General features: G+C 44.6%; 1 protein-coding gene across 7 annotated transcripts in view; it reads left to right on the top strand.

The window, feature by feature from the left end:
• The window catches only part of mpp7a (MAGUK p55 scaffold protein 7a), a 129,832-nt gene that overhangs the window by 52,188 nt on the left and 56,899 nt on the right, over positions 1-20,745 (top strand). For 6 of the 7 annotated variants that reach the window (XM_056434574.1, XM_056434573.1, XM_056434575.1 and 3 more), the window contains exons 4-5: positions 9,746-9,823; positions 15,693-15,773. In XM_056434574.1, coding sequence (XP_056290549.1) covers positions 9,746-9,823; positions 15,693-15,773 — 159 coding nt within the window. Of the gene's footprint in view, positions 1-9,745; positions 9,824-15,692; positions 15,774-18,927; positions 19,169-20,745 lie in introns of those variants that run through there. The other variant, XM_056434580.1, reaches the window with a different exon arrangement.

Raw genomic sequence — 20,745 nt, 5'->3', positions numbered from 1 at the left:
GGAAAATTAGGTTCATGGCACCATAAAGTGTATTTATGGCTCCCACATGGCCCGAGAACTGCCTGAAGACATCATGGGCTCACCTGGGGCTTTTAAGGTAGTCTCCACAAAGGCATATGTTGAAGTGACGTCCTTGAAGGTACTCAAATCGATCTGATTCATTAAGTTAAATGTGTTGGTCCTGGCTTCATAACTGCTATAAATCACATGAATGAGGTGCTTGATTGATAGGTGCCACTTCCCTTGGTGATGTGTTTGTACTGGTTCGAGGCTGAAATCACAACGAAAAACTTGCAACGGATATTTTAGCTGTGTCTCGACAGTGTAGTATTATGTACACAAGTGTGACTATGTCCTGTTCTGTCCTGGCCTGACAGAATACCTGGCGCCCAAGAGGTGGTGTCAGGGGCCTCTCTGCTGCCTTATCCAAGAGTGTTAGGAGGAAACGTATCCCCTGTCTAAATGATGTGGCTGTCATGGCTGTTGGCCAGCTGCCCTGGTCTCTTACTTGCTCACTTCTTTGTCCATTGGATCTGCTGCTAGCTCTTAATTAGCTGTCACATTCTCCAGGCCTTTTCCACAACAAATGAGATGGGGTTCTGGTCAAGGAAAAGTGCTGGGTGAGTGTGAAGTCTCTGCTCAGCAATGTGTATCCACAAAACCAGTCATTGGCATATTTGCCCACTAATCAGCTTATGAGAGTGTCCTCAAGACCCTCAATGCACTGTTGTGGCTCAGGACCCCGGTCCAGGTCAATAAGAATTTGAATTATCTCATATAATCATTGATGTTGTTTACATGCTCAAAATAGTGTACTTTTTTGTTACCCACATTCCAACATGACATTGAACCTCATTAACCTTTTTCTATGCTTATCTTAACTTTTTCCGTACGGTGGGTTCGTTCAAGTGTGCCACGTCAGACTGAGCAAGCGCTCCTCCCTTCAAACAACTGTGTAAGTGACCAGCGTACGCATGATGATGGCCACCTGTGCGTTAATAAGCCTGCGTGCATGAGATTTGTAAATGAGCGAGACAATTGGTGAGTGCAGCAAGGTCTCCTAAATCACTCATTCAAGCCACAGTGTGTAGGTGTGGATCTTGCATGAGTCCCAATAATCCTACAAAGGGTTTTACATGAAAATAAACATTTTACTTATATTTCGGTTTACGTGCAGAGGTGCATATTCAGATCTTTAAAGGGTTCGTCCAAGGTTTAACCGGTGGTGTAGTGGACTTGTGCCAACACAGTCTTTTATTACTTCAACTACCTTCTTGAACAGGTCAGTGTTGCGATTTCTTTTAGCTTATATCCAGAAACCTGTTGATATTCAGGTCTTCCATAATGTTTAAAAAAGTAGGTCTTCCCGCTTCCAATCAGAAATGTGAGCTTCAGTTATACACTACCGTTCAAAAGTTTGGGATCACCCAGACAATTTCGTGTTTTCCATGAAAACTCACACTTTTATTTATCAAATGAGTTGCAAAATGTATAGAAAATATAGTCAAGACATTGACAAGGTTAGAAATAATGATTTGTATTTGAAGTATTAATTTTTTTCTTCAAACTTTGCTTTCGTCAAAGAATGCTCCTTTTGCAGCAATTACAGCATTGCAGACCTTTGGCATTCTAGCTGTTAATTTGTTGAGGTAATCTGTTGAAATTTCACCCCACGCTTCCTGAAGCACCTGCCACAAGTTGGATTGGCTTGATGGGCACTTCTTGCGGACCATACGGTCAAGCTGCTCCCACAACAGCTCAATGGGGTTGAGATCTGGTGACTGTGCTGGCCACTCCATTACAGACAGCAGACCAGCTGCCTGCTTCTTCCCTAAATAGTTCTTGCACAATGTGGAGGTGTGCTTTGGGTCATTGTCCTGTTGGAGGAGGAAATTGGCTCCAATCAAGCGCTGCCCACAGGGTATGGCATGGCGTTGCAAAATGGAGTGATAGCCTTCCTTATTTAAAATCACTTTTGCCTGGTACAAATCTCCCACTTTACCAGCACCAAAGCAGCCCCATACCATCACATGACCTCCACCATGCTTGACAGATGGTGTCAGGCACTCTTCTAGCATCTTTTCACCTGTTCTGCATCTCACAAATGTTCTTCTGTGTGATCCAAACACCTCAAACTTGGATTCATTTGTCCATAACACCTTTTTCCAATCTTCCTCTGTCCAATGCCTGTGTTCTTTTGCCCATACCAATCTTTTCTTTTTATTGGCCAGTCTCAGATATGGCTTTTTCTTTGCCACTCTGCCTAGAAGGCCAGCATCCCGGAGTCGCCTCTTCACTGTCGACGTTGACACTGGCGTTATGGGTACCATTTAAAGAAGCTGCCAGTTGAGGACCTGTGAGGCATCTATTTCTCAAACTAGAGACTCTAATGTACTTGTCTTCTTGCTGAGTTGTGCACCGGGGCCTCCCACTTCTCTTTCTGCTCTGGTTAGAGCCCGTTTGTGCTGTTCTCTGAAGGGAGTAGTACACACCGCTGTAGGACATTTTCAGTTTCTTTGCAATTTCTCGCATGGAATAGCCTTCATTTCTAAGAACAAGAATAGACTGGCGAGTTTCACAGGAAACTTCTTTTTTTCTGGCCATTTTGAGAGTCTTATCGAACCCACAAATGTGATGCTCCAGATAATCAACTAGCTCAAAGGAAGGCCAGTTTTATAGCTTCTCTCATCAGCAAAACAGTTTTCAGCTGTGCTAACATAATTGCACAAGGGTTTTCAAGGGTTTTCTAATCATCCATTAGTCTTCTAAGGCGATTAGCAAACACAATGTACCATTAGAACACTGGAGTGATAGTTGCTGGAAATGGGCCTCTATACACCTATGGAGATATTTCATTAGAAACCAGACGTTTTCACCTAGAATAGTCATTTACCACATTAACAATGTATAGAGTGTATTTCTGATTGATTTAATGTTATCTTCATTGAAAAAAACAATGCTTTTCTTTGAAAAATAAGGACATTTCTAAGTGATCCCAAACTTTTGAACGGTAGTGTACATCTTTACCTCAGCCTTGCAAAAAGTTGTCTCGCTGGTTTGTGGACAACGAAGATGTACATGTCCAAAGAATAATGCTCCTAAAACCTGAATGGTATTCTGTTTTTACCATGTAAAGTGCTTCTTTTTTTTTAAAGCGCCATACAAATTCAATGTATTTTTAATATTATCTTTATTGTTATTACTGGAATCTCTCATAATTTGAAAGAAGGCCTCATTTGGAATATCCAAATGGAATATGCTGTTAAGAATATCAGTTTGCATGTCGTCATTGATTATAGAAAGTCAAACTAATTTCTGTCAAATGGAGGCTTATCGATGGAATCATAAAGCCTGGGTGTCAAAGCCTTGCCAGACCTTTCGTTCACATTTTTGGTAGATTAACCACCACATAAGATTATTATTCATTTTGAATAATCGATCCACGATGAAAGAGTGTTCAAAGTGCTACGCTTTGTGTAAACTTAGTCACCACTAATGGCAATGCCGTGTGGATGCTGTCGTATCTAATATCTGCTTCTTCATGACAGTGGGGTGAATTAAATGTTGTAAACTTGCTGGTTGTAGCCTAAGCAGACTGATGAAGAATGGATCTGTCATATCCTGGCTTGTTCACGATCCACAGGGCAATGTCCAGGACCTGATGTTGTTACTCCAGGTCTCAAGCCAGCACTTTGTAAACTAACCTACTGGAACAGAAGAAAAGGCACATTTTCCTCTCTCTGCTTCTCGAGTAAACGTATCATTTCACAGCTATTCTAGTTGCAACCCTGCACGTCCATCTGTAAAGCCCCCCTTCCCGTCTCCCTAGTCTAGTCTACCAGGCCACGGAGTGTTGACAAGGTGTTCTGGATCAGACCAAGTGATCGGACCCTGGTGGATTCGCGCAGGCCTGATACCGGATCTGCTCCGGCGCGTAGATATAGAAACAGGAGCGGGAGAAAGATTGTCAACCCCAACCGATTCGGCTTGAAGTTTTCTGGGCAGTGGACAATAACCAGAGGCCTTGAACTCAGGACTCCAAAACAGAAACACTATCCAGCCCTGTGATCTCCAGACCTCTCTTTCTCCCTCCATCGGCCCACCTCTCCATCTATCAAGCCTTCGCTCACTTGCACGCTCTCTCCTGCTCTCTGTGCCAGATATTGCTTGTCTGGATTAGCGTTTGTAAGGCTTTTGTTCCCTCCTCCATCGTACCTCCACATTGACATTTGAGGCGGTCATTGTTCTTCTTAAAGCACTTTGATCATGAAGAGAACATCAATACAGTTTGTATTACTGAACCATAAATGACTCACGAGAGGTCTCCAAGGGGTCTGACCCTTAACCTCAACAGTGATCCTTTGCAGTCGTTGGAGCTCTCATCTGAGGAAGATGAAGTAGGATGTTATGTTTTGGTTCCCGTCCATCCTTGTAAGAATTTCTTCAAATCAATTTCTTACCCGTGTTTGTGTTTTTTCTCACTTTTTCTCTTCTGTGTGTATTTTAAGCCTATGGAGTATTTCTGGAAGCAAACACAACGTAGTTGGAGGCCTCTGTGGAGACCGGACGCACACTGCTCCTTTTGTAGCATGTTTTTTAAATATTTTAACTCTCTGTGAAGGTGCATATTTATTCATATTTTCTCAGCCTTCAGTGAGCTTTCTGCCCTTTTTAAAATTGTGTGCGTTTTGATCCCGATCTTTTGCCTTACTTTCCACCACATTTCTCATCGAAGATGCTTCAGAATCACAGCTTTGATTCCGATGTGTGTCCAGGAGTCGCACTCTGGTTTGAGCGAAGCCCTCCTTGGCTGGAGCACACTGTCTGTGTATTTTTTAGGGCTGTGAAACGATTAAAGTTTTTAATCGGGTTAATCACAGGTTTTTGTGGATTAATCATGATTAATCACATATTACCGATATTCTCGGTATATTTTGTGAGAACATAGAGATTTATGACAAAAGACGGATATATACATTTATACATTCTTCTATACAATGGTGCTGCAACTCAGCAGTTATTTAGCAGTTTTCTTCCATATGGAACATTAATACATCTTCATCCTAAACAGAATGTTTAACCCTCCTGTTACCTTTCGGGTCAATTTGACCCCATTCAATGTTTAATGTCGGTGTTCTTTGGGGTCAATTTGACCTCAGGCTGTTTTTCACTGTGTCAAACTTATAAGAAATATCAACTTTTTTATTTATTTAAAGGGCTATTTAGGTAGTCAACAAACAAACATAAAGTACCTCACACTTAAACTTGGGAAACAATATTAATTCTAATAATTTTCTGGAGGTTTTAATTGCTGGGGTCAAATTGACCCCGAGGGTAAAATATGTTAGTAAATGTAAAGGTAACAGGAGGGTATACCTCTTCCACTCCACTGAGGATGCCGGCGTCCTTAAGACCCTCCCCTTCCCTTTAAACGGCTTGCTCACGCAGACCACGTCAATAAACATGGGCATGTTTGGTATCCCAGCATTCAACATATCCTCATCTTTGCAAAGAACATATACATTTTCTTTTATTTCGTAATAATTTTTCACAAGAGGAGCCCTAACACACGTCTAAAGTCGCGATCAATGCAGCAAGTCGGTTCTTGCAACATTTCGACGGAGAAAACGTACAGAATACACTTTCTAAGTAGATGTATTAGCGGAGGTATTAGCGGAAGTACTAGCGGAAGTTAGCAAAGAGCTAGCGGAATCAGAAAAGGTAAAAAGTTTTACAAAAAAACGCTTTTTTTGGTGCGCTGTGTCTTCCCTGACAGTAACGTGTTGAAGCCAGGAGACCGCGCTGTCTTTGCCCGGGCCATGAACACGGTGATTTGCTCCGTTTTTGTTTGACTACATTTTATGAGTAACAGTTAGGGGGGTGCTAGTGACTTTTCATGCGCGAAGACCGGCATCTGAACTCTGCGGCAACCGCGATCGACATATTGAGCACCCCTGCATTAAAACATTGGTGCAAGTGACTTTTTTTCGTCCCGATGTGCGCACACACGCCGGCATCCGAGCTCTGCGGCACGCGAGACGGGGATCGGAGTCATGTTAACGTGACACGTAGAGACAGAATGACATGCTGCTGGAGAGACGACCAACAACAGACGGATTGGAAGCTCATTCTGCGCATGCGTTAAATGCGTTAAAAAAAAATAACGAAGTTAAACCTGTAATTTAATTAACTGAGTTAACGCGTTATTTTTCACAGCACTAGTATTTTTTTTTTTTTTATATTTCTAAGGCCAGGCCACTTCTCCCATCTGCCAGGAGCACTGCTGCCTCACCAAGGGGACAGAGAATGCGCTATGCCCAAAGCCGGGTAATGACTCTAAAATACATCACTGCGTCATGGACAGGCACTTGGAACGTGTCCTGAACTGTAAATAAAAAGCATTTCAATCTCGCATATGCTCACCGAGCAGAGGAGAAATTCCACAGTAACTAAGTAAGTCGAGGTGGTGGAGCAGCAACTACCTAAGCAGATGTCACTAGGACTGAGGTATGTTGGAGCGCCGAAGACACTGGCAACCTCTCATTTATTTCATCTGTTTTCTTACAAAGATGATCAGGACAGATGAAGTAACCAGAGCTGCCTGGCTGTTTTTTTTATGAACCTCTTCTGTAGAAGAACAGGCGGAGGAGTCGGAGCGCGGGGCGGAGCCAGCTGGGACGTCTTGAATATGACGTGGCTGTTTGAAATAAAACAGATGAGGAGGAAAATGTCTAGAATTGCCCTAGGATGGCTGTCTTAAATGTGATAGCATGAAACATGGAATGCACGGACGTCAGTTTAACCGTGGAGTCGACTCAGGCCTTTGACAGCCGAACTCGAAGCATGTACCTGTTTTTATGTCCTCCCCATAGCCTTGTCGCTACTCCAGTGCAGGTTCCTGCGCCGCTTCAGGCCCTCTCAAAGCCACTGTACGGCTTGCCCTTAAGCCATTTGTCTAACCTCACACAGTTGTCCGCGCTCTATAGCCGTGCCGAGCGGCCATCCGTCTCCCTCAGCCCTTCAGCAGATTACTGCAGCGACGCGCCTAATGCACCATGTTTTATCGCCAATAATGCCGGCTTTACGCAGGGATTTGAACCTCTAAGCTGACCTTGAAGTATGGCTGCTCTGTTGGCCGAGGTGCAGTCCAAACGGGTCGTGATTTATCACGGGAGACTGTGTGAATATGTCGAGCTGAGAATGTTGCACGGGTTTAAGGCCAACTGTTGAGCTACAGTTTTGATGTACAGAGAGGGGCGTGCTTATTCAAAGACATTTAACACATAGTTATGTCGCATTTTTCTGACCAGAATGTCATAAAAGGGCCATTAGAATACGTTGTAAATGACATTATGCACTCCGGTAGTTATCGAAGACAGATGAAAGACAAAGGTTCAAGTGAACTTATCGACACGTCTTTTTGCGAATCAGAACTACACCGACATTTCCAGCCTAGGAACAAAGTTAACAGGGCGAACTCAATAATCGATTAGTTTTCAACTATTTAATTAATCCCCAACTAGTAGAAAGAAATTCTCGGATCCTGACTTCTTAACTGCATATATGTTCTGGTTTCTTTACTCTATCTTGAAACCATTGAGGACATCAAGGCTTTGATATTTCACAATTTTCTGACATTTTATAGACTAGACTAGAACAAATAATCGACAATTAATCTGTTTAGTTACCGCCACTGCCAAAATACTGAAAAGAAACCCCATCCCTAAGTGTAGATCGCATCCTGTAATCTTCATCCGACAATATCCATAGAGCTGCTACTGTAGAGTGACGTCTAGTTAAACACCAGTTTGTGTCGTGAGGAGTAAATATTAGGGATGCACCGATCTGATCGGCGCCGATCCATATCGGCCGATATTCCCATTATCGGTTTTGATCGGCGTTCTCAAAACGGCCGATCAGATGACGTAACCTCTGCGAGAACTATCAGACGTTTCAATCGCAGCGCATCGCAACGGAGACGATGCGCCCGGCGAGGGCCGGCAGAGGTCAGAGGTCCGCGAGGGGATCCTCACGCACCGAGCGGCGTCCCCGTCCCCCGAGTTGAATCTCTGGGTCGACTCAGCCGACTCTCACATGTCTAAGCCCCTAGAGACTGATGCTCACGGTAAACGCATTCGATCGGGAGCGTGTGAGGGTTTTGATAACGTTAGCGGAAGGATTCACGTGACAACATCCGGTTTTGCAAAGTTAGCGGAAAGAACCACGTGAAACAACATCCGTTTATCAAAATAAGATGTCGACAAATCATACACGAACATATAAAAGTAAACAATTAACTGATTTTGTATCTTTATAGATCGTTTCTGAGATTTAGCTTAAATTATGCTGACATTAAAACTTTTACTTTACCAAGGAAGAGTTTATAAAAATATGTCAGACTTTTGTATGTTAAGAAAAGTCCTGTATATAGATTTCCCCAAGAGTTCCAGGAAATGAATAATGCAGATGTGTTCCATACATATCTGAAATCCCCTACAATAGCAATCAAACAATTTTAATGTATCAATTAGGACATTTTTCAAAGTAAAAGATGTAAGAAATCTGTAATTTCTTTAATGTTTGAGGTGCTTTATGTATGTATTTCCTCATAGTCCTAGGCAATAATGCTACACAATAAATAGAATGCTTCAATCGACACCGTGATCGGTATTATCGGATCGGCAGATACTGATTTCAGTGATCGGTGATCGGTATTATCGGTGATCGGCAGATACTGATTTCAGTGATCGGTGATCGGCACCAAAAAACTGATCGGTGCATCTCTAGTAAATATCATGTCTAACAATCCCAAAACAGATGTTTTAATTGCACACAGCATCTGCAGCTGCTCAAAATGTGACGGCAAACAAACTGCTTTTCTTTCTGTCCTCGTCCTTGTGAGCATGTGTGTGTGTGTGTGTGTGTGTGTGTCCTTCCAGACACCGCGTTGGCTAGAGGGCTTCTTTGTCACTCTCTCTCCATCGTGCTGGAATGCTTCGTAGGACATCCAGCTTTAGTCTCCCAGCTATCAGTCAGACCCGTTAGTCGAGCTCCCCTCCCACCGTGCTGGGCCGAGGACAGACTCAGGAGTGGAGGTCTGGGAGGACAGTCGTCCCTGTCTGTTGTTCTCTGATGAGACCAGACAGCAGCCTGTGGGCCGTCAACACATTCCTGCACGGCTGCTCTTAATTTGCCAAAAAACTTGGATTTATTTCGTCTCCACATATCACTTTTTGGAGTGATGAAGTGTTTCTGTGCGCGTAAATGAGCAAAAATGAGTGCTGGGCCTACTTTCCTTTTTAGCGTAGTCTCCAGAGATGCAGTGTTGAGGCTGATAAGGAACTGTTTAGCCGATCCAGCAAGCCTGTTTGAATTATTTTAAATCCCTACCAGGCCACTGAGGCATATCAAATGCTCGGTGGAAAACTGGATTGTTTGTACAGTCGTTGAGTGAGCTGCGATACGTAGAAGCGGTCAGTCGCGCTCGGCCCTGCGTCTGTGCTTCTGCCGAGCTTCGTCCAACGTTTTCTAAAGTACTAGAGTCGGACATGGTGGGGTTGGAGGCTGAACATGTTTTCATACGTGCTTGTAGCGGTGCACATGTGGTTTTGTGTGCACACTTTGCTCACATGTATGGTGGTGTGTTTGCTCATAGAGGCCTCGCCGTGGCCCCTGCATTGACCTCCTTAATCTCTCTCTCCCTCTCTTTCTCTCTCTTACTGATGAACACAATCTGTCCTTTCAGATCCATGAACAGCTGCAGCTCTACGAAGAGAGCAAACCAGTCCCCGTCCTGGACAGCGCTGCCGCTCTGGCCCATGAAGTAAGTTCTTGTTTTTTTGGAAGGAAGGCTTCCATTTATTTGGTTGCACATACTTATGGGTCACAAATAAAAAAGCGGGAAAAAGCAACAACATTTTATGACTCAACACTAATTTAGAAAGTTGGGGGCCAGGCATTAACTTTTGGATGCCAAGAACTTAAAATGTGCCATGTGCAGTATATATCTATATATATATAGATCTATATATCTATATATATATATACGTATATATATCTATATATATATAGATATACACATCAGCTTTATAATGAAAATATGAAAGAAAAAAAGAAAAGTGTTAGTTTTTTATCTTTATCTGATCTTGACACACACACACACACTATGTATTTCCGGTGTTACCGTTTGTGTTTGAAAACCAAGCAAACAACCGAATCCACCGATGCTCTGTGTGAGCAGGAAGGCAGTGTGTCTTGTTCTGCAGTGTAACAGATGGATGTTGTGCAGATCGGACTTCAGATCACAAGTGCATCTTTGCGGGTTGCGTGCCGTAGCCGTGGAAATGTTCTCCATCTGCTCTTGCCCTCGAGTGAACTAAGACCCATCATCTTCTAGACTCACTCACCGTTGCAATAACTCAACACCGCCTCCCTCCTCTGCACCCACCACCCGCCCACCTTGTTGCCCGCTCATCATTGACCAAACATCAAGAATCGAGAATCCGCTCCTGTGAGGGAATACCGATCATTTTCCGGTTGGCAGAAAGCGGATGGGGAGGCCGAAGACGGATGGGCACACAGACCACAGATGATTTTGGAGTTTCATCATATCAACACAAGTCAGGGGAAGAGAGAACTCATGAATTGTGCACATCCAGAGAGTTGGAGCATCACTCGTGGCATGCGGTCACTCTTCGCTAGTTGACCCGTTAATGAAAAGTTATCACATAGGCAATAATTACACCAACGGCACCACTCGGTGAGGCGTTTCTTCCGTTGGCCCTGCTGCTCTTCGTCAAGCTGTGAAAGATATTTCGTCTGATTTATCGAGTAAGCGTCCGGTAAACGTTACAGTGTTGTTCATCTGCAATATTTATCGAAACCCACATGTGCACGTAAGCCTTCAAGTCGCACGCACGCACGCATGCACGCACACACACACACACACACACACCTGTGTAAACCCAAGAAGCAGCCTGGCACGGGGAATGGAGAGGGGGAAAAGCTTTTTTACTGGTGTGGGTTTGTTTGAAATCCTCAGCTCTGTTTATTGTAATCAAAGTGCCTCCGACTATTCCACCCCTTCCAGAGATCCCGCGGCCATACATCATGCTAATTAGTACAGAGTCAAGGGGGAAAGACGAGGGAAAAGAGGGGCTGACGTTTGTACAGTCGGTTGGGGAAAAGGCCGAGGGAGTCCAGATTGTCACGAAATAGGGAGGCCACCTTGTGGTCCAGAGCGATTTTACCACAGGTGTTGGCAGAGGAGCTTGGATGTTCCATCCCGAAAGGATCACTCATGCCAATATCGATGCCGGGAGTCCAAAACATCCCCAGGATGACCTAGCTCTGGTCTTTTGGCAACCAGATAACGCCAGAACAAGAATTCCACTAGCTTCTGTTTCTCTCTCCTTTGTCTTCGCCCTGCCTCCCCCAGGCTGTGGCAAGAGGCTACAGGCTGCTCAAGGAACCCCAACCCCCCTGTCCCTCCAAACTATTAGCATCCATCCACCCTCGATCTTCCAGATCTTCTCTCATTCTTTTTGTCAAATTACAGACTTTCAAATTCACGCTTCCTGGGGAATGGCCTCGCAAAGAGTCTCCTCAGGATTATCGGGTATCGGAATAATTCCAAAAGATGGCGTATAAGAGTGCCTCGCAGCACACCGCAATCCCGAGTCCCCCTTTCCTTGGCTGGTCGAAAAAAAGAAGAAAAGAAGAAGGAAAAACTCCCAATGCGGAGTATTTTTAAAGCGGATTGTTTTTCACCCGTGTCACCGCTCCAAATAAACGCCATTGAAGTTTTGGCTGAGAGCTGAAAGTGCAACGGGAGAGATCTACAGTTAGATGAAATTAATTTGGGGCTCCGGTTTCAGGTATTGGAGGCTTAAATTATTGCCTCACATAAAACGACACTTCTGCCCCCGGGCTGCAATGTCTAGCACACACAGCAGGTGACTGCCGCTGCTCAAACAAACCGCCAACGCCGCCTGCAACACGATCGATACCGGAGTCCGGGGACTAGGACAGAGTATCGCACACAAATAAAGACGTGTCTTTTATGGACGTACATCCACGTTTATTACCGCACACCCGCTTTCTCTCCAGGCCTCATTAAGACTGAAATAGAAGCCGCGTCGTGGAATGTGAGGCACTGCGTTACATTAATCAAAAGAGGTGAAATCAGCCTCACACGTGAATCAGCTCTGTCCATCCAATCTGTCTCCATCAACCCTGTCAGGGGGAGAACAATAAAAAGCTCTGCATGCCACTTCAACAATAAGTTCAGTGCCAGCCTTTTTGATCCAGATCAGCGTCCATCTCTTGACCTGAGACTGCATGAGACTCATACCCCGCCTCTGCTAATGGATGCTTTTTCCTTCTCTGGCCAACGGCCCAACATCTTTATTCTCTCCCAAATACCTGCTGATACTCTTGGAGACCACTGGGTGCCATCAGAGGGAACTGGTGTGCAGTCCGTACTTCATGTATTTCAACAATAATACCCCAGAAAGTACATTTGGATTGGAGTCACTTTGAAAACCTTTGCACAAAACCTTTTGTTTTCTTCCCAAAAAGTTTTATTGAAACTTATAAAAATCTCATAAAAGGAAAACATCTTGTGTGCACAAATTCATTCGATCAGCGGTTCCCAAACTCAAGAATGCCGCGGCCCAATTTGAAATCTGAAAATCTTCTGCGACCCGCCCAAGCCTATAATCACAACCAGCGTTGTCGACGGGGGGGGGAGATGATTAAATGACCTTCAGGATTTAACCGATTAAAAATGTATTAACCGACAATGTATGTTTTGAATACCATTTTCTCCGGAGCTCATATATATTTACTTTAATACTACAAGAGGGCGCCCCATTTGACATTGTTTTGTTTGGCGGTCAAAAAAATAGGTCAGATAAAACAATAACACGTAATTTAAATCATAAATATTTTTATATTAATTTCAAACTTTTCCAAATTTAAAATTAAAAACATTTTATTTATTTATTGTAAATGACCTCTCGCGGCCCACCTGCAGTACCTTCACGGCCCACCAGTGGGCCGCGGCCCACACTTTGGGAATCGCTGCATTAGATCAAATAAAAATGCTGTATGGCAATGACGCCTACTGTAGTCCAGCTATGCATTATTGATCAGCTGCTCAATAAAACGAGCCACGGTGCAGTTCATCCATCATATGAAATGGAAATGCTGGGATCTGATATTTCAAAATAAAAGGGTTATATTAGCGGCGATGCATCAAGCAGTAAGCCACTCAGGGTCACCGGAGATCCAAAGGCTGATATGCTGGGATCAAACTTATCTAAACAGTGCAGGGCCTGCCGTGACATTTACCAAAGGAAATAAACACTATCTCAAAGGAGGCCGCCATCATTCCTCTTTCCCCCCCCCCCCCCCTTTCATTCTCTGCGAGGGGTGGAGGACCGAAAGTGTGACTCTCACTTGGAGGCATGAAAGGCCGAGAGCCGAGCGTGTTGTCAAAAATGTCACGTCCAGAGTCGTCGCTGAGTTATGGGACGTGGTGCTTTAATAGGACAATATGAGGGACTGGAAATGCACATCTCTCCGTCTGTCTTTGTCTCCCCTCCCTTCGTCGGCTGGTGGCAGGTTGATGGATGGCGGCGTACCAGAGCAAGCAATGTTCCCCTCTCTGAAGAGCCTGACCCCGATTGCCCCCACTCCTCCCTTTTCTCACACTTCCTCCGATCTTTGGCACTTTCAGACTCTCATATTTAGTATATTTGAGAAAGTGAAGTAATGCTGGGTTGACCGGGGTTCAGCGAGAGTAACCTTGACCGCCGTGACTATTCATTAGCGCTGTCTCTCTCCCCTTGGGAGATGTGGGGGGTCAACGCTAAGGGAAAGAATGAAAAGAGACCCCTCCTGTTTCGGGGGTAAAGTGACATAGCCTACTCCCTCACCTCGCTCTCACCCTCGAGGCCCCCCTGCCTTTACCCCCACCTCACCTCTGTTGCTTTAATCCCGCACCACGGGGGGCGCTTGTCAAACAAACTAGAGCCCAACTTCTGTCATCGTCCACCTTAACGCAGAACCCCCCCCGCCCCCCCATCGACTTATCTGTTAGGTGAAGGTAAAAAACAGATCTTTTGCTTCTCAGGTTTCTTTATCACATCTTCATCCACTGTGAATTGATTTGTAGACGTAACATCTCCTGCTTATTGGATTAGATGACTGCAGTTGGAATTCTTACACCCCCAGTTTTATGATTCCTGTTTAAAAAATGATTTTTATTTATATATAAAAAGTTCAAAATCACAGATATTTTCTCAGAGGGCTTAAAAATTAACCACCAACCTGATTTGAATAAAACCAAAAAGAGCCAATAACAATAAATTATTTATTCAGATTTGTCTGTATTTTGCTAAATGTTTGTAAAATTCCAGCTGTTGTTTTTTAATATTTATTAACATGATGATGAAAATGTACTGAGCGTTCCTTCAAGTTCCATTTAGTTAAGACAACTTATTTTCATCGTTGTTTCATCAATATTATTGTCTTGATTAATTGCTTATGCTATCAAATATAAAATAAAGGGAAAAATACCCTTCACAATTTCCTAGAGCCCAATGTCACTGACGTCTACACATTGCTTGTTTCCTCCGACCAACAGTCCAAAATTCTATTTCACTTTTAATTACTCTATGCCAATTTACTTTTACAATTTACTACTGACTATAACAAAGTAGTCATATTAGCTCTACATTTCATTCATCTGAAAATATTGCTGCTTGTTAATGCAAACCAAACGGGCCCTTTCTGTCGCAGGCAGACAGCTCCCGACTCGACACAAGCAGGTCTTTGTGTGCGGCAGGCTCTCCTCTCCTCTCCATGTCCAGAAGGACTGTCCATAAATCAGAGCGAGGGCGTAGAGGAGCGTGGCCTTGGGCTTTTTGGACCTCCGAGTCGCTTCGTCTCAGAGCTCGCAGGCATTCATCACGAGCATAGTAGTCCATCGCGGTCCCGCCGCTCGGAGATGCTCTCACAGCCCCCGTTGTCTCCACGAGGACAAATGACCCCGCCGAGTCATAAATTAAACCGGGAGACCAACGGCAACGTGAGAACTCTTGGCCCATGCAAGATGCACCTAATGTAGCACAATATCACCTCTCCTGTCTGATCGGCCAGTTCCCTCGAGTACACAACGGTACTTGTTACACATGCTTTACAGCACTGGTTCCCAACCTTTTTTTCAGCCCTCTCCCCAAAATATAACAAATCTGTGATCACAATCCTCAATTCAATAAGCTTGTTAAATTAGTTTAATTAGTTTTTTTAATTAAATCAACATTTTATAATGAACACAACGCATCCGTTTTGGCAATATAGTTGTGCCGTCTACCCGGATTTTACTTTTGGACTTCACATCACTGGTGATTGTATGTTGATAGTCGGAAGCAATTCTACGCAGCTCCCACCGGAGTTCTACACATGGTATAGTACTAATCCGGACACTGCATGAATACCAGGTGTAAATATCCAAATATAGTTTTTTATACAGACTTTTGTATAAATTATTAAGACTTTAATTATACATGTGCAAATCTAATTTTGACGACCTCAGAGGAGACAAACCGTGTTCTTTGCTCTCCATTGAAGGGCTGGGGGGGTCAATATGTCATATTGTAAATGCGTCTGTGTCTTCTCCACTTTAGCTGTCTGAAGAGCTGGAGGGGAAATCAGCCAACGGGGAAATCAAAGAGCTTCTCCAACTACTGGCCAAACCCCACGTGAAGGTGAGTTTCTCTCCCGTTCGTTCATTACAGCCTTTTATTAATTTTCAGCATTCAGCAAATGTGAAGACGGTACAATGCCCCCATCTTCAGCGCGTATTTTCACTGATGTCATCACACAAACGGTGCATTATCACTCGTTTGCGCAGAGCTGCCTTGTCTCGCTCGAAAGTGAGGTGCCTCGATTCTGGCTTTTTGTCTCCTCTTCTCGGGGCTGTTGGCCCCGCCGGTCTCTTTATCCAGACAAGCTGCAAAAGTGGATTTACACATTGTTATTTTCAACTGCACGACTGGCCGTCCGTCAGGCCCCTGCAGGTGTCCCAGCCAGACGGCGGGGATGGAAGGAGAGCTGGACGGGGCTCCTTTCTTTAATGCGCTGTCGTCATGCTTATTTGGGCTCTGCCAGAAACAACAGCTCAGTATGAAGTCCTCTCCCAACACAACACACACACATTTACAGTTCAGTCAAATATTCAATCCCTCTCCGTGTCAAGGGTTGTGAAAAGACGAGGGGGTTCCCAAAAGGATCAGGCTCACAAGTCGGATCAACATGTGGGTTTTTGAACGTCTGAGCGAGCGATGTCATGATTAATCTCTCGAAAGAAAACAATAGTCATACAGGTATAGAAGGATTGAGGCGTGACAACGAGTTCATCACACTTCAGCAGCAGCGATCAACGCACACAATCCCACATAGACACATGATGGCGGACTCACACGAAAACACACGCCCATGCAGCCACTGTCCCGAGGACAAACGGTCCCAATCCATCTCAGGCCCGGTCTCCTACTTTGCTCTTTTGTCTGTCAAACCCAGAGGTGAAATGTGCCGGCAAATAGTCACCGTGCCCGCCACGAAAGCGAGCCCGTGTAAGAGATCCGTGTGCGTTTTTATCATTTCGATGGCGCTCTTCGCGGCGGCATTTGGTGTGGCGAGGGTCAATCCATCAAAGCGTCATCGGTGTAGGCGCTAGGCGACTGGAGCCGGCAATGTGCGGAGAGGCGAAGGCAGCAGACTGGACTGTGGGCCAGGCACACAAAGGCCAATAGCACATCAGTCGAAATCATTAAAGGGAAAGTTCACCACTAAAGTAAAAAATACGTATCATTTATTATTTCTCATGGAGGCAAATGTGCCTCTACTTTAGACTAGTGTTTATAGTTTATGGGTCTCTATGGACAATATCTTTAAAACCAGGGAACTCAACGTGCTCTAGATTGATAAATGGTAAAGAGGTACAGGTAAGAGGAAAAACTGCAATTCTGTTCCAATGAAATTTGACTCACTAGTGCAGTGCAGACAACGCCGCTTGCTCTCCCGTCACTTACGCACGCTCCTCCAGAACAGGATGAGGTCGGCCAATCGGTTCAATGGAACATATTTGACCACTGCTCTCTTTCACTGCCGGCAGACAGCACTGTCGGATGCAACTGCGGCCGAGGGATGCGACCCGTAGTGCGCTGGCATCCCAGAACTACTACCACTGAGCAGCAACGAAGATTTATTTCAAACATCTCGTCGCTGTGAGATTATTGAAAAACACAATGGGAATCTGTCTGTCGAGACATAAACGAAAAAATAGCTGTGAATCCTCTTTTTCTGGATCTGCAGTGTGTACCGCTTTAAATCGACAGTGCCCGTCTGTACCCATCAAGTTGAGCGGTTGACATTGGCATGTCTCTCTCTCTCTCTCTCTAATAATAATAATACATACAATTTCTATAGCGCTTTTCATAGTACTCAAAGACGCTTTACAACACATAATTTAAAAAATCCTAAAAGCTATGCATTAAAAATTACAATAAAAACAAACGATAAAAGCAAATAAGAACGTTCAGAGCACACAATCACACATTAAAAGCGGTTTTGAACAGGTGGGTTTTGATGAGTGATTTAAACGATGAAAGTTCGGTGCAGTCACGGATGATTTTGGGGAGAGAGTTCCAGAGGGAGGGGGCAGAAATGGAGAAGGCTCTGTCACCCCATGTCCGGTGCTTGGTCCTGTGAGGAATGGAGAGGAGGTTGGCATCAGAGGAGCGGAGCTGACGTCGCTCTCTCTCTCTCTTTCTCTTTCTCTCTTTTTCACAGCTTTCACAACCCCTACTCTTGCATGTTGTTTCAAGTTTTGAGCACCCTTTGACTGTAGCACGTTGGGCTTTTTCTGACATCGTTTCTCGAACCCCGTACAGGCAGCATGTGAATGAAGGCTTGAAAATATCTTTCTGCCCTCCAGGGCTACCGTACCAGCCAGCCCCGGTGTAAATCACGGGGCGATGGGTGTAAAATACAAGCAGATGGCTGCCGCCTCTGAATGGCGTCTGTGCGATATTAACTGTATCACTCTTAATTATGGCTGAAATGATCCATTCCTAGGGTGGGGATATAAAGTCAGGCTCTTTAAAACTCTCCCCTCTCTCTTTCTTCTCCATGCTCTTCCTCATCTCAAACTTTCTCTTGTTTTTTTCTTTACGATCTGCACATGAAAAAACAACTTTCAGCCGTATTAGCTCCCACTGCTCAGCCAGACTAATATTGATAGAGATGAAAGCGCCAATTATGACGGACGGCTGCTTCCGCCGGCTCAAATGGAGGTGCGTGTGTGTGTTTCACTGGTTCAAGGATAAGAGAGGGTGGGCGTGAGTGTCAAATCCCAGCTGGCCAGCAGAAGGGTCTCCCGAGGCAGAGTCCTCCCCGCCTTGGTAGAGCAGTTACCCCGCACCGATCCAGCACCGCCAGTTGAAAAACAAGTGGGCCGGTGACGGGGCCGAGGGGTGGGGGAAGGGTGCGCTTTTAATGAAAGGCCAATGCCAGGAATGTACAGGCAGGTTTATTTAGTCAAGCTCTGTGATCTGTTTTTCTAGGATCCCTATTATGCCTAATGAACACAAATACACGAAACCGAGAGGAGGACGGGACGCATGGAAAACAAGGGTGGCTTCGCTTCCCCTTCATCTTTCTTTCCGTCCCGCACCCCACTTTCCCCGCGGCTGTGAGTGCCTATATGTGGTGTGGACTCCAGACTTGATTAGGCTGCTAATCCGCCAAGGCATGGCGGATTAGCCGACTCGTATCAGCCCAGGAGGAGAGCCCCTCCAGACAGAGACCTCTCTGTGTGTAAAGTGCCTGCGTAGCTGCGCTTGCATGTCAACGGTCAGCAGCCAGGGCCGCCGAACCATGTGCTATCTATTAGCATGCAGCTGTTATCGCTACTTCCAAGAGAGTTATTACAAGGAATTAGCCGTGGCTCTGTTACGGGTTGTTCGGCACGGTCGTGGGGAGAATGTGGCGGTGGGGTGCAATGCCAGACCGTAGGAAGTGACATCGATGAGAGGATGCGCGCGGGTCAGGGTTAGGCCTGATGGATGGAGTTCACAGGATACGGCAAGGGTTAGTGGAGGTGAGCTTGAGGACATGTAGAAGGTTTCTCTTAACTACTTCACCAAGTTTAAATCTAAAACTAATCGGTTTGTGTTCAGTAATTATTATTCAGACTATTGATGGTAAATTAAAAATGAGAGCGTCATCTGATTGGTCACAGAGGTTCTATGTTGAAAAATACGCATTTGCGAATCGAGCCACGGCGGGGGAGTCTCGTAAACCCACGCACAAATGTGTAGCGATTCACAAACAAATGCAGTGCGATCGACAAACAAACAAATCGTAATTTATTGGAATGTATTTGTGAATCGTTCTGCGTGCATTTGTGAGTCTAATTTATTTGTAAATCCTTCTGTTTGCATTTGTAAATTGAACATATTTGTGAATTGTTCTGTGCGCCTTTGTGAATCTGTGTGTCTGCATTTGCGAGTCTCTCTGTGTGTATTTGCAATTATTGAGACTGATCTGACCCCATAGTGGATTGGTTGACATATGGTTCCAGCACGACTCCAGTCTCTTTCAGAAAAGCCATGCCTAGTTCTGTGACAGTTCATGTGCTGTGACACAGTCGGACACCACAAGGAGAGCCACAACGCAGCATGTATCCAACCTCCAGCTTTCTTCTCTGGGTTCTCTGAAACAGCAGCGACAAGTTTTCCACCAAAGGAGGTTTTCGGAAAACTCAATATAATGTCAAATAGAAAATTCTCATAAAACGGAGAAAACAGAAGGTAAAGAAAACAGAAAATGCCAACACCTGTGATATTTTATTCCGCTCTGAATGAAGTGCTACTTCCACTGAAGGGTTATAGCGGTTGTAATGTAACTGAGATGCTGTGTTCACACCGAAGGCGAAGCAAACTTGAAGGCAGGATCAGTTTATTTGCCTGCCACGGCAGAGAGAAGGGTACGTTTTGTGGAAGTCCCAGATACGCTGGAAAACCATCACATCATCCAGAGGCGCGCACAAAAGCTGTATTCACTGTATATAGCAAGCCACGCATCGACTGGTTTACTAAAATACAAATATTATATTTAATTGCAAAAAAATACGTATAAAAAAGGATGCCGAAATAAAGACATCATGATGCCAATTTGTTAAAAGTTTGAATTCATGCTTTGTTATGTCTAATAACTCGATTGGTGCCGGGCCATGCCAACGTTGTAGCTCCTCCATCAACTCTAAAAATAATGTCATGTATTGTTTATACCATAGACAGTCCATACATACGCATACATTCATACATATAGTTTTGCCCGGTGTCTGTACAAATACGAGGTACTAAGAGCTACGGATGCCCACAGATTGCTACAAATAGAATCACAACGCTGATAGTACTTTTCAACGCCCCAAACATTTGCGTTAGCCTGCGCAATTGTGTGCATTTGCATTGGATACATGCATAAAAGCATGCATTGCATCACTACAATGCAACACTACAACTCTCCATCCGAACCTTGACACGGTGCCGAGCACACAATATACGGTGTGTTATATCGAGCACAGGTTTGGGATCCTGTTCAATTGGCTTCTTTTTTCATTGCCCTCATATGCAAACGGTTTGGGTTTCCTGCGCTCCAAAAGAATATTTCAAT

This window comes from Pseudoliparis swirei, chromosome 16 (genome assembly GCF_029220125.1).
Source record: "Pseudoliparis swirei isolate HS2019 ecotype Mariana Trench chromosome 16, NWPU_hadal_v1, whole genome shotgun sequence".
Classification (NCBI taxonomy): domain Eukaryota; kingdom Metazoa; phylum Chordata; class Actinopteri; order Perciformes; family Liparidae; genus Pseudoliparis; species Pseudoliparis swirei.
This window is presented reverse-complemented; position numbering and strand designations above follow the sequence as displayed.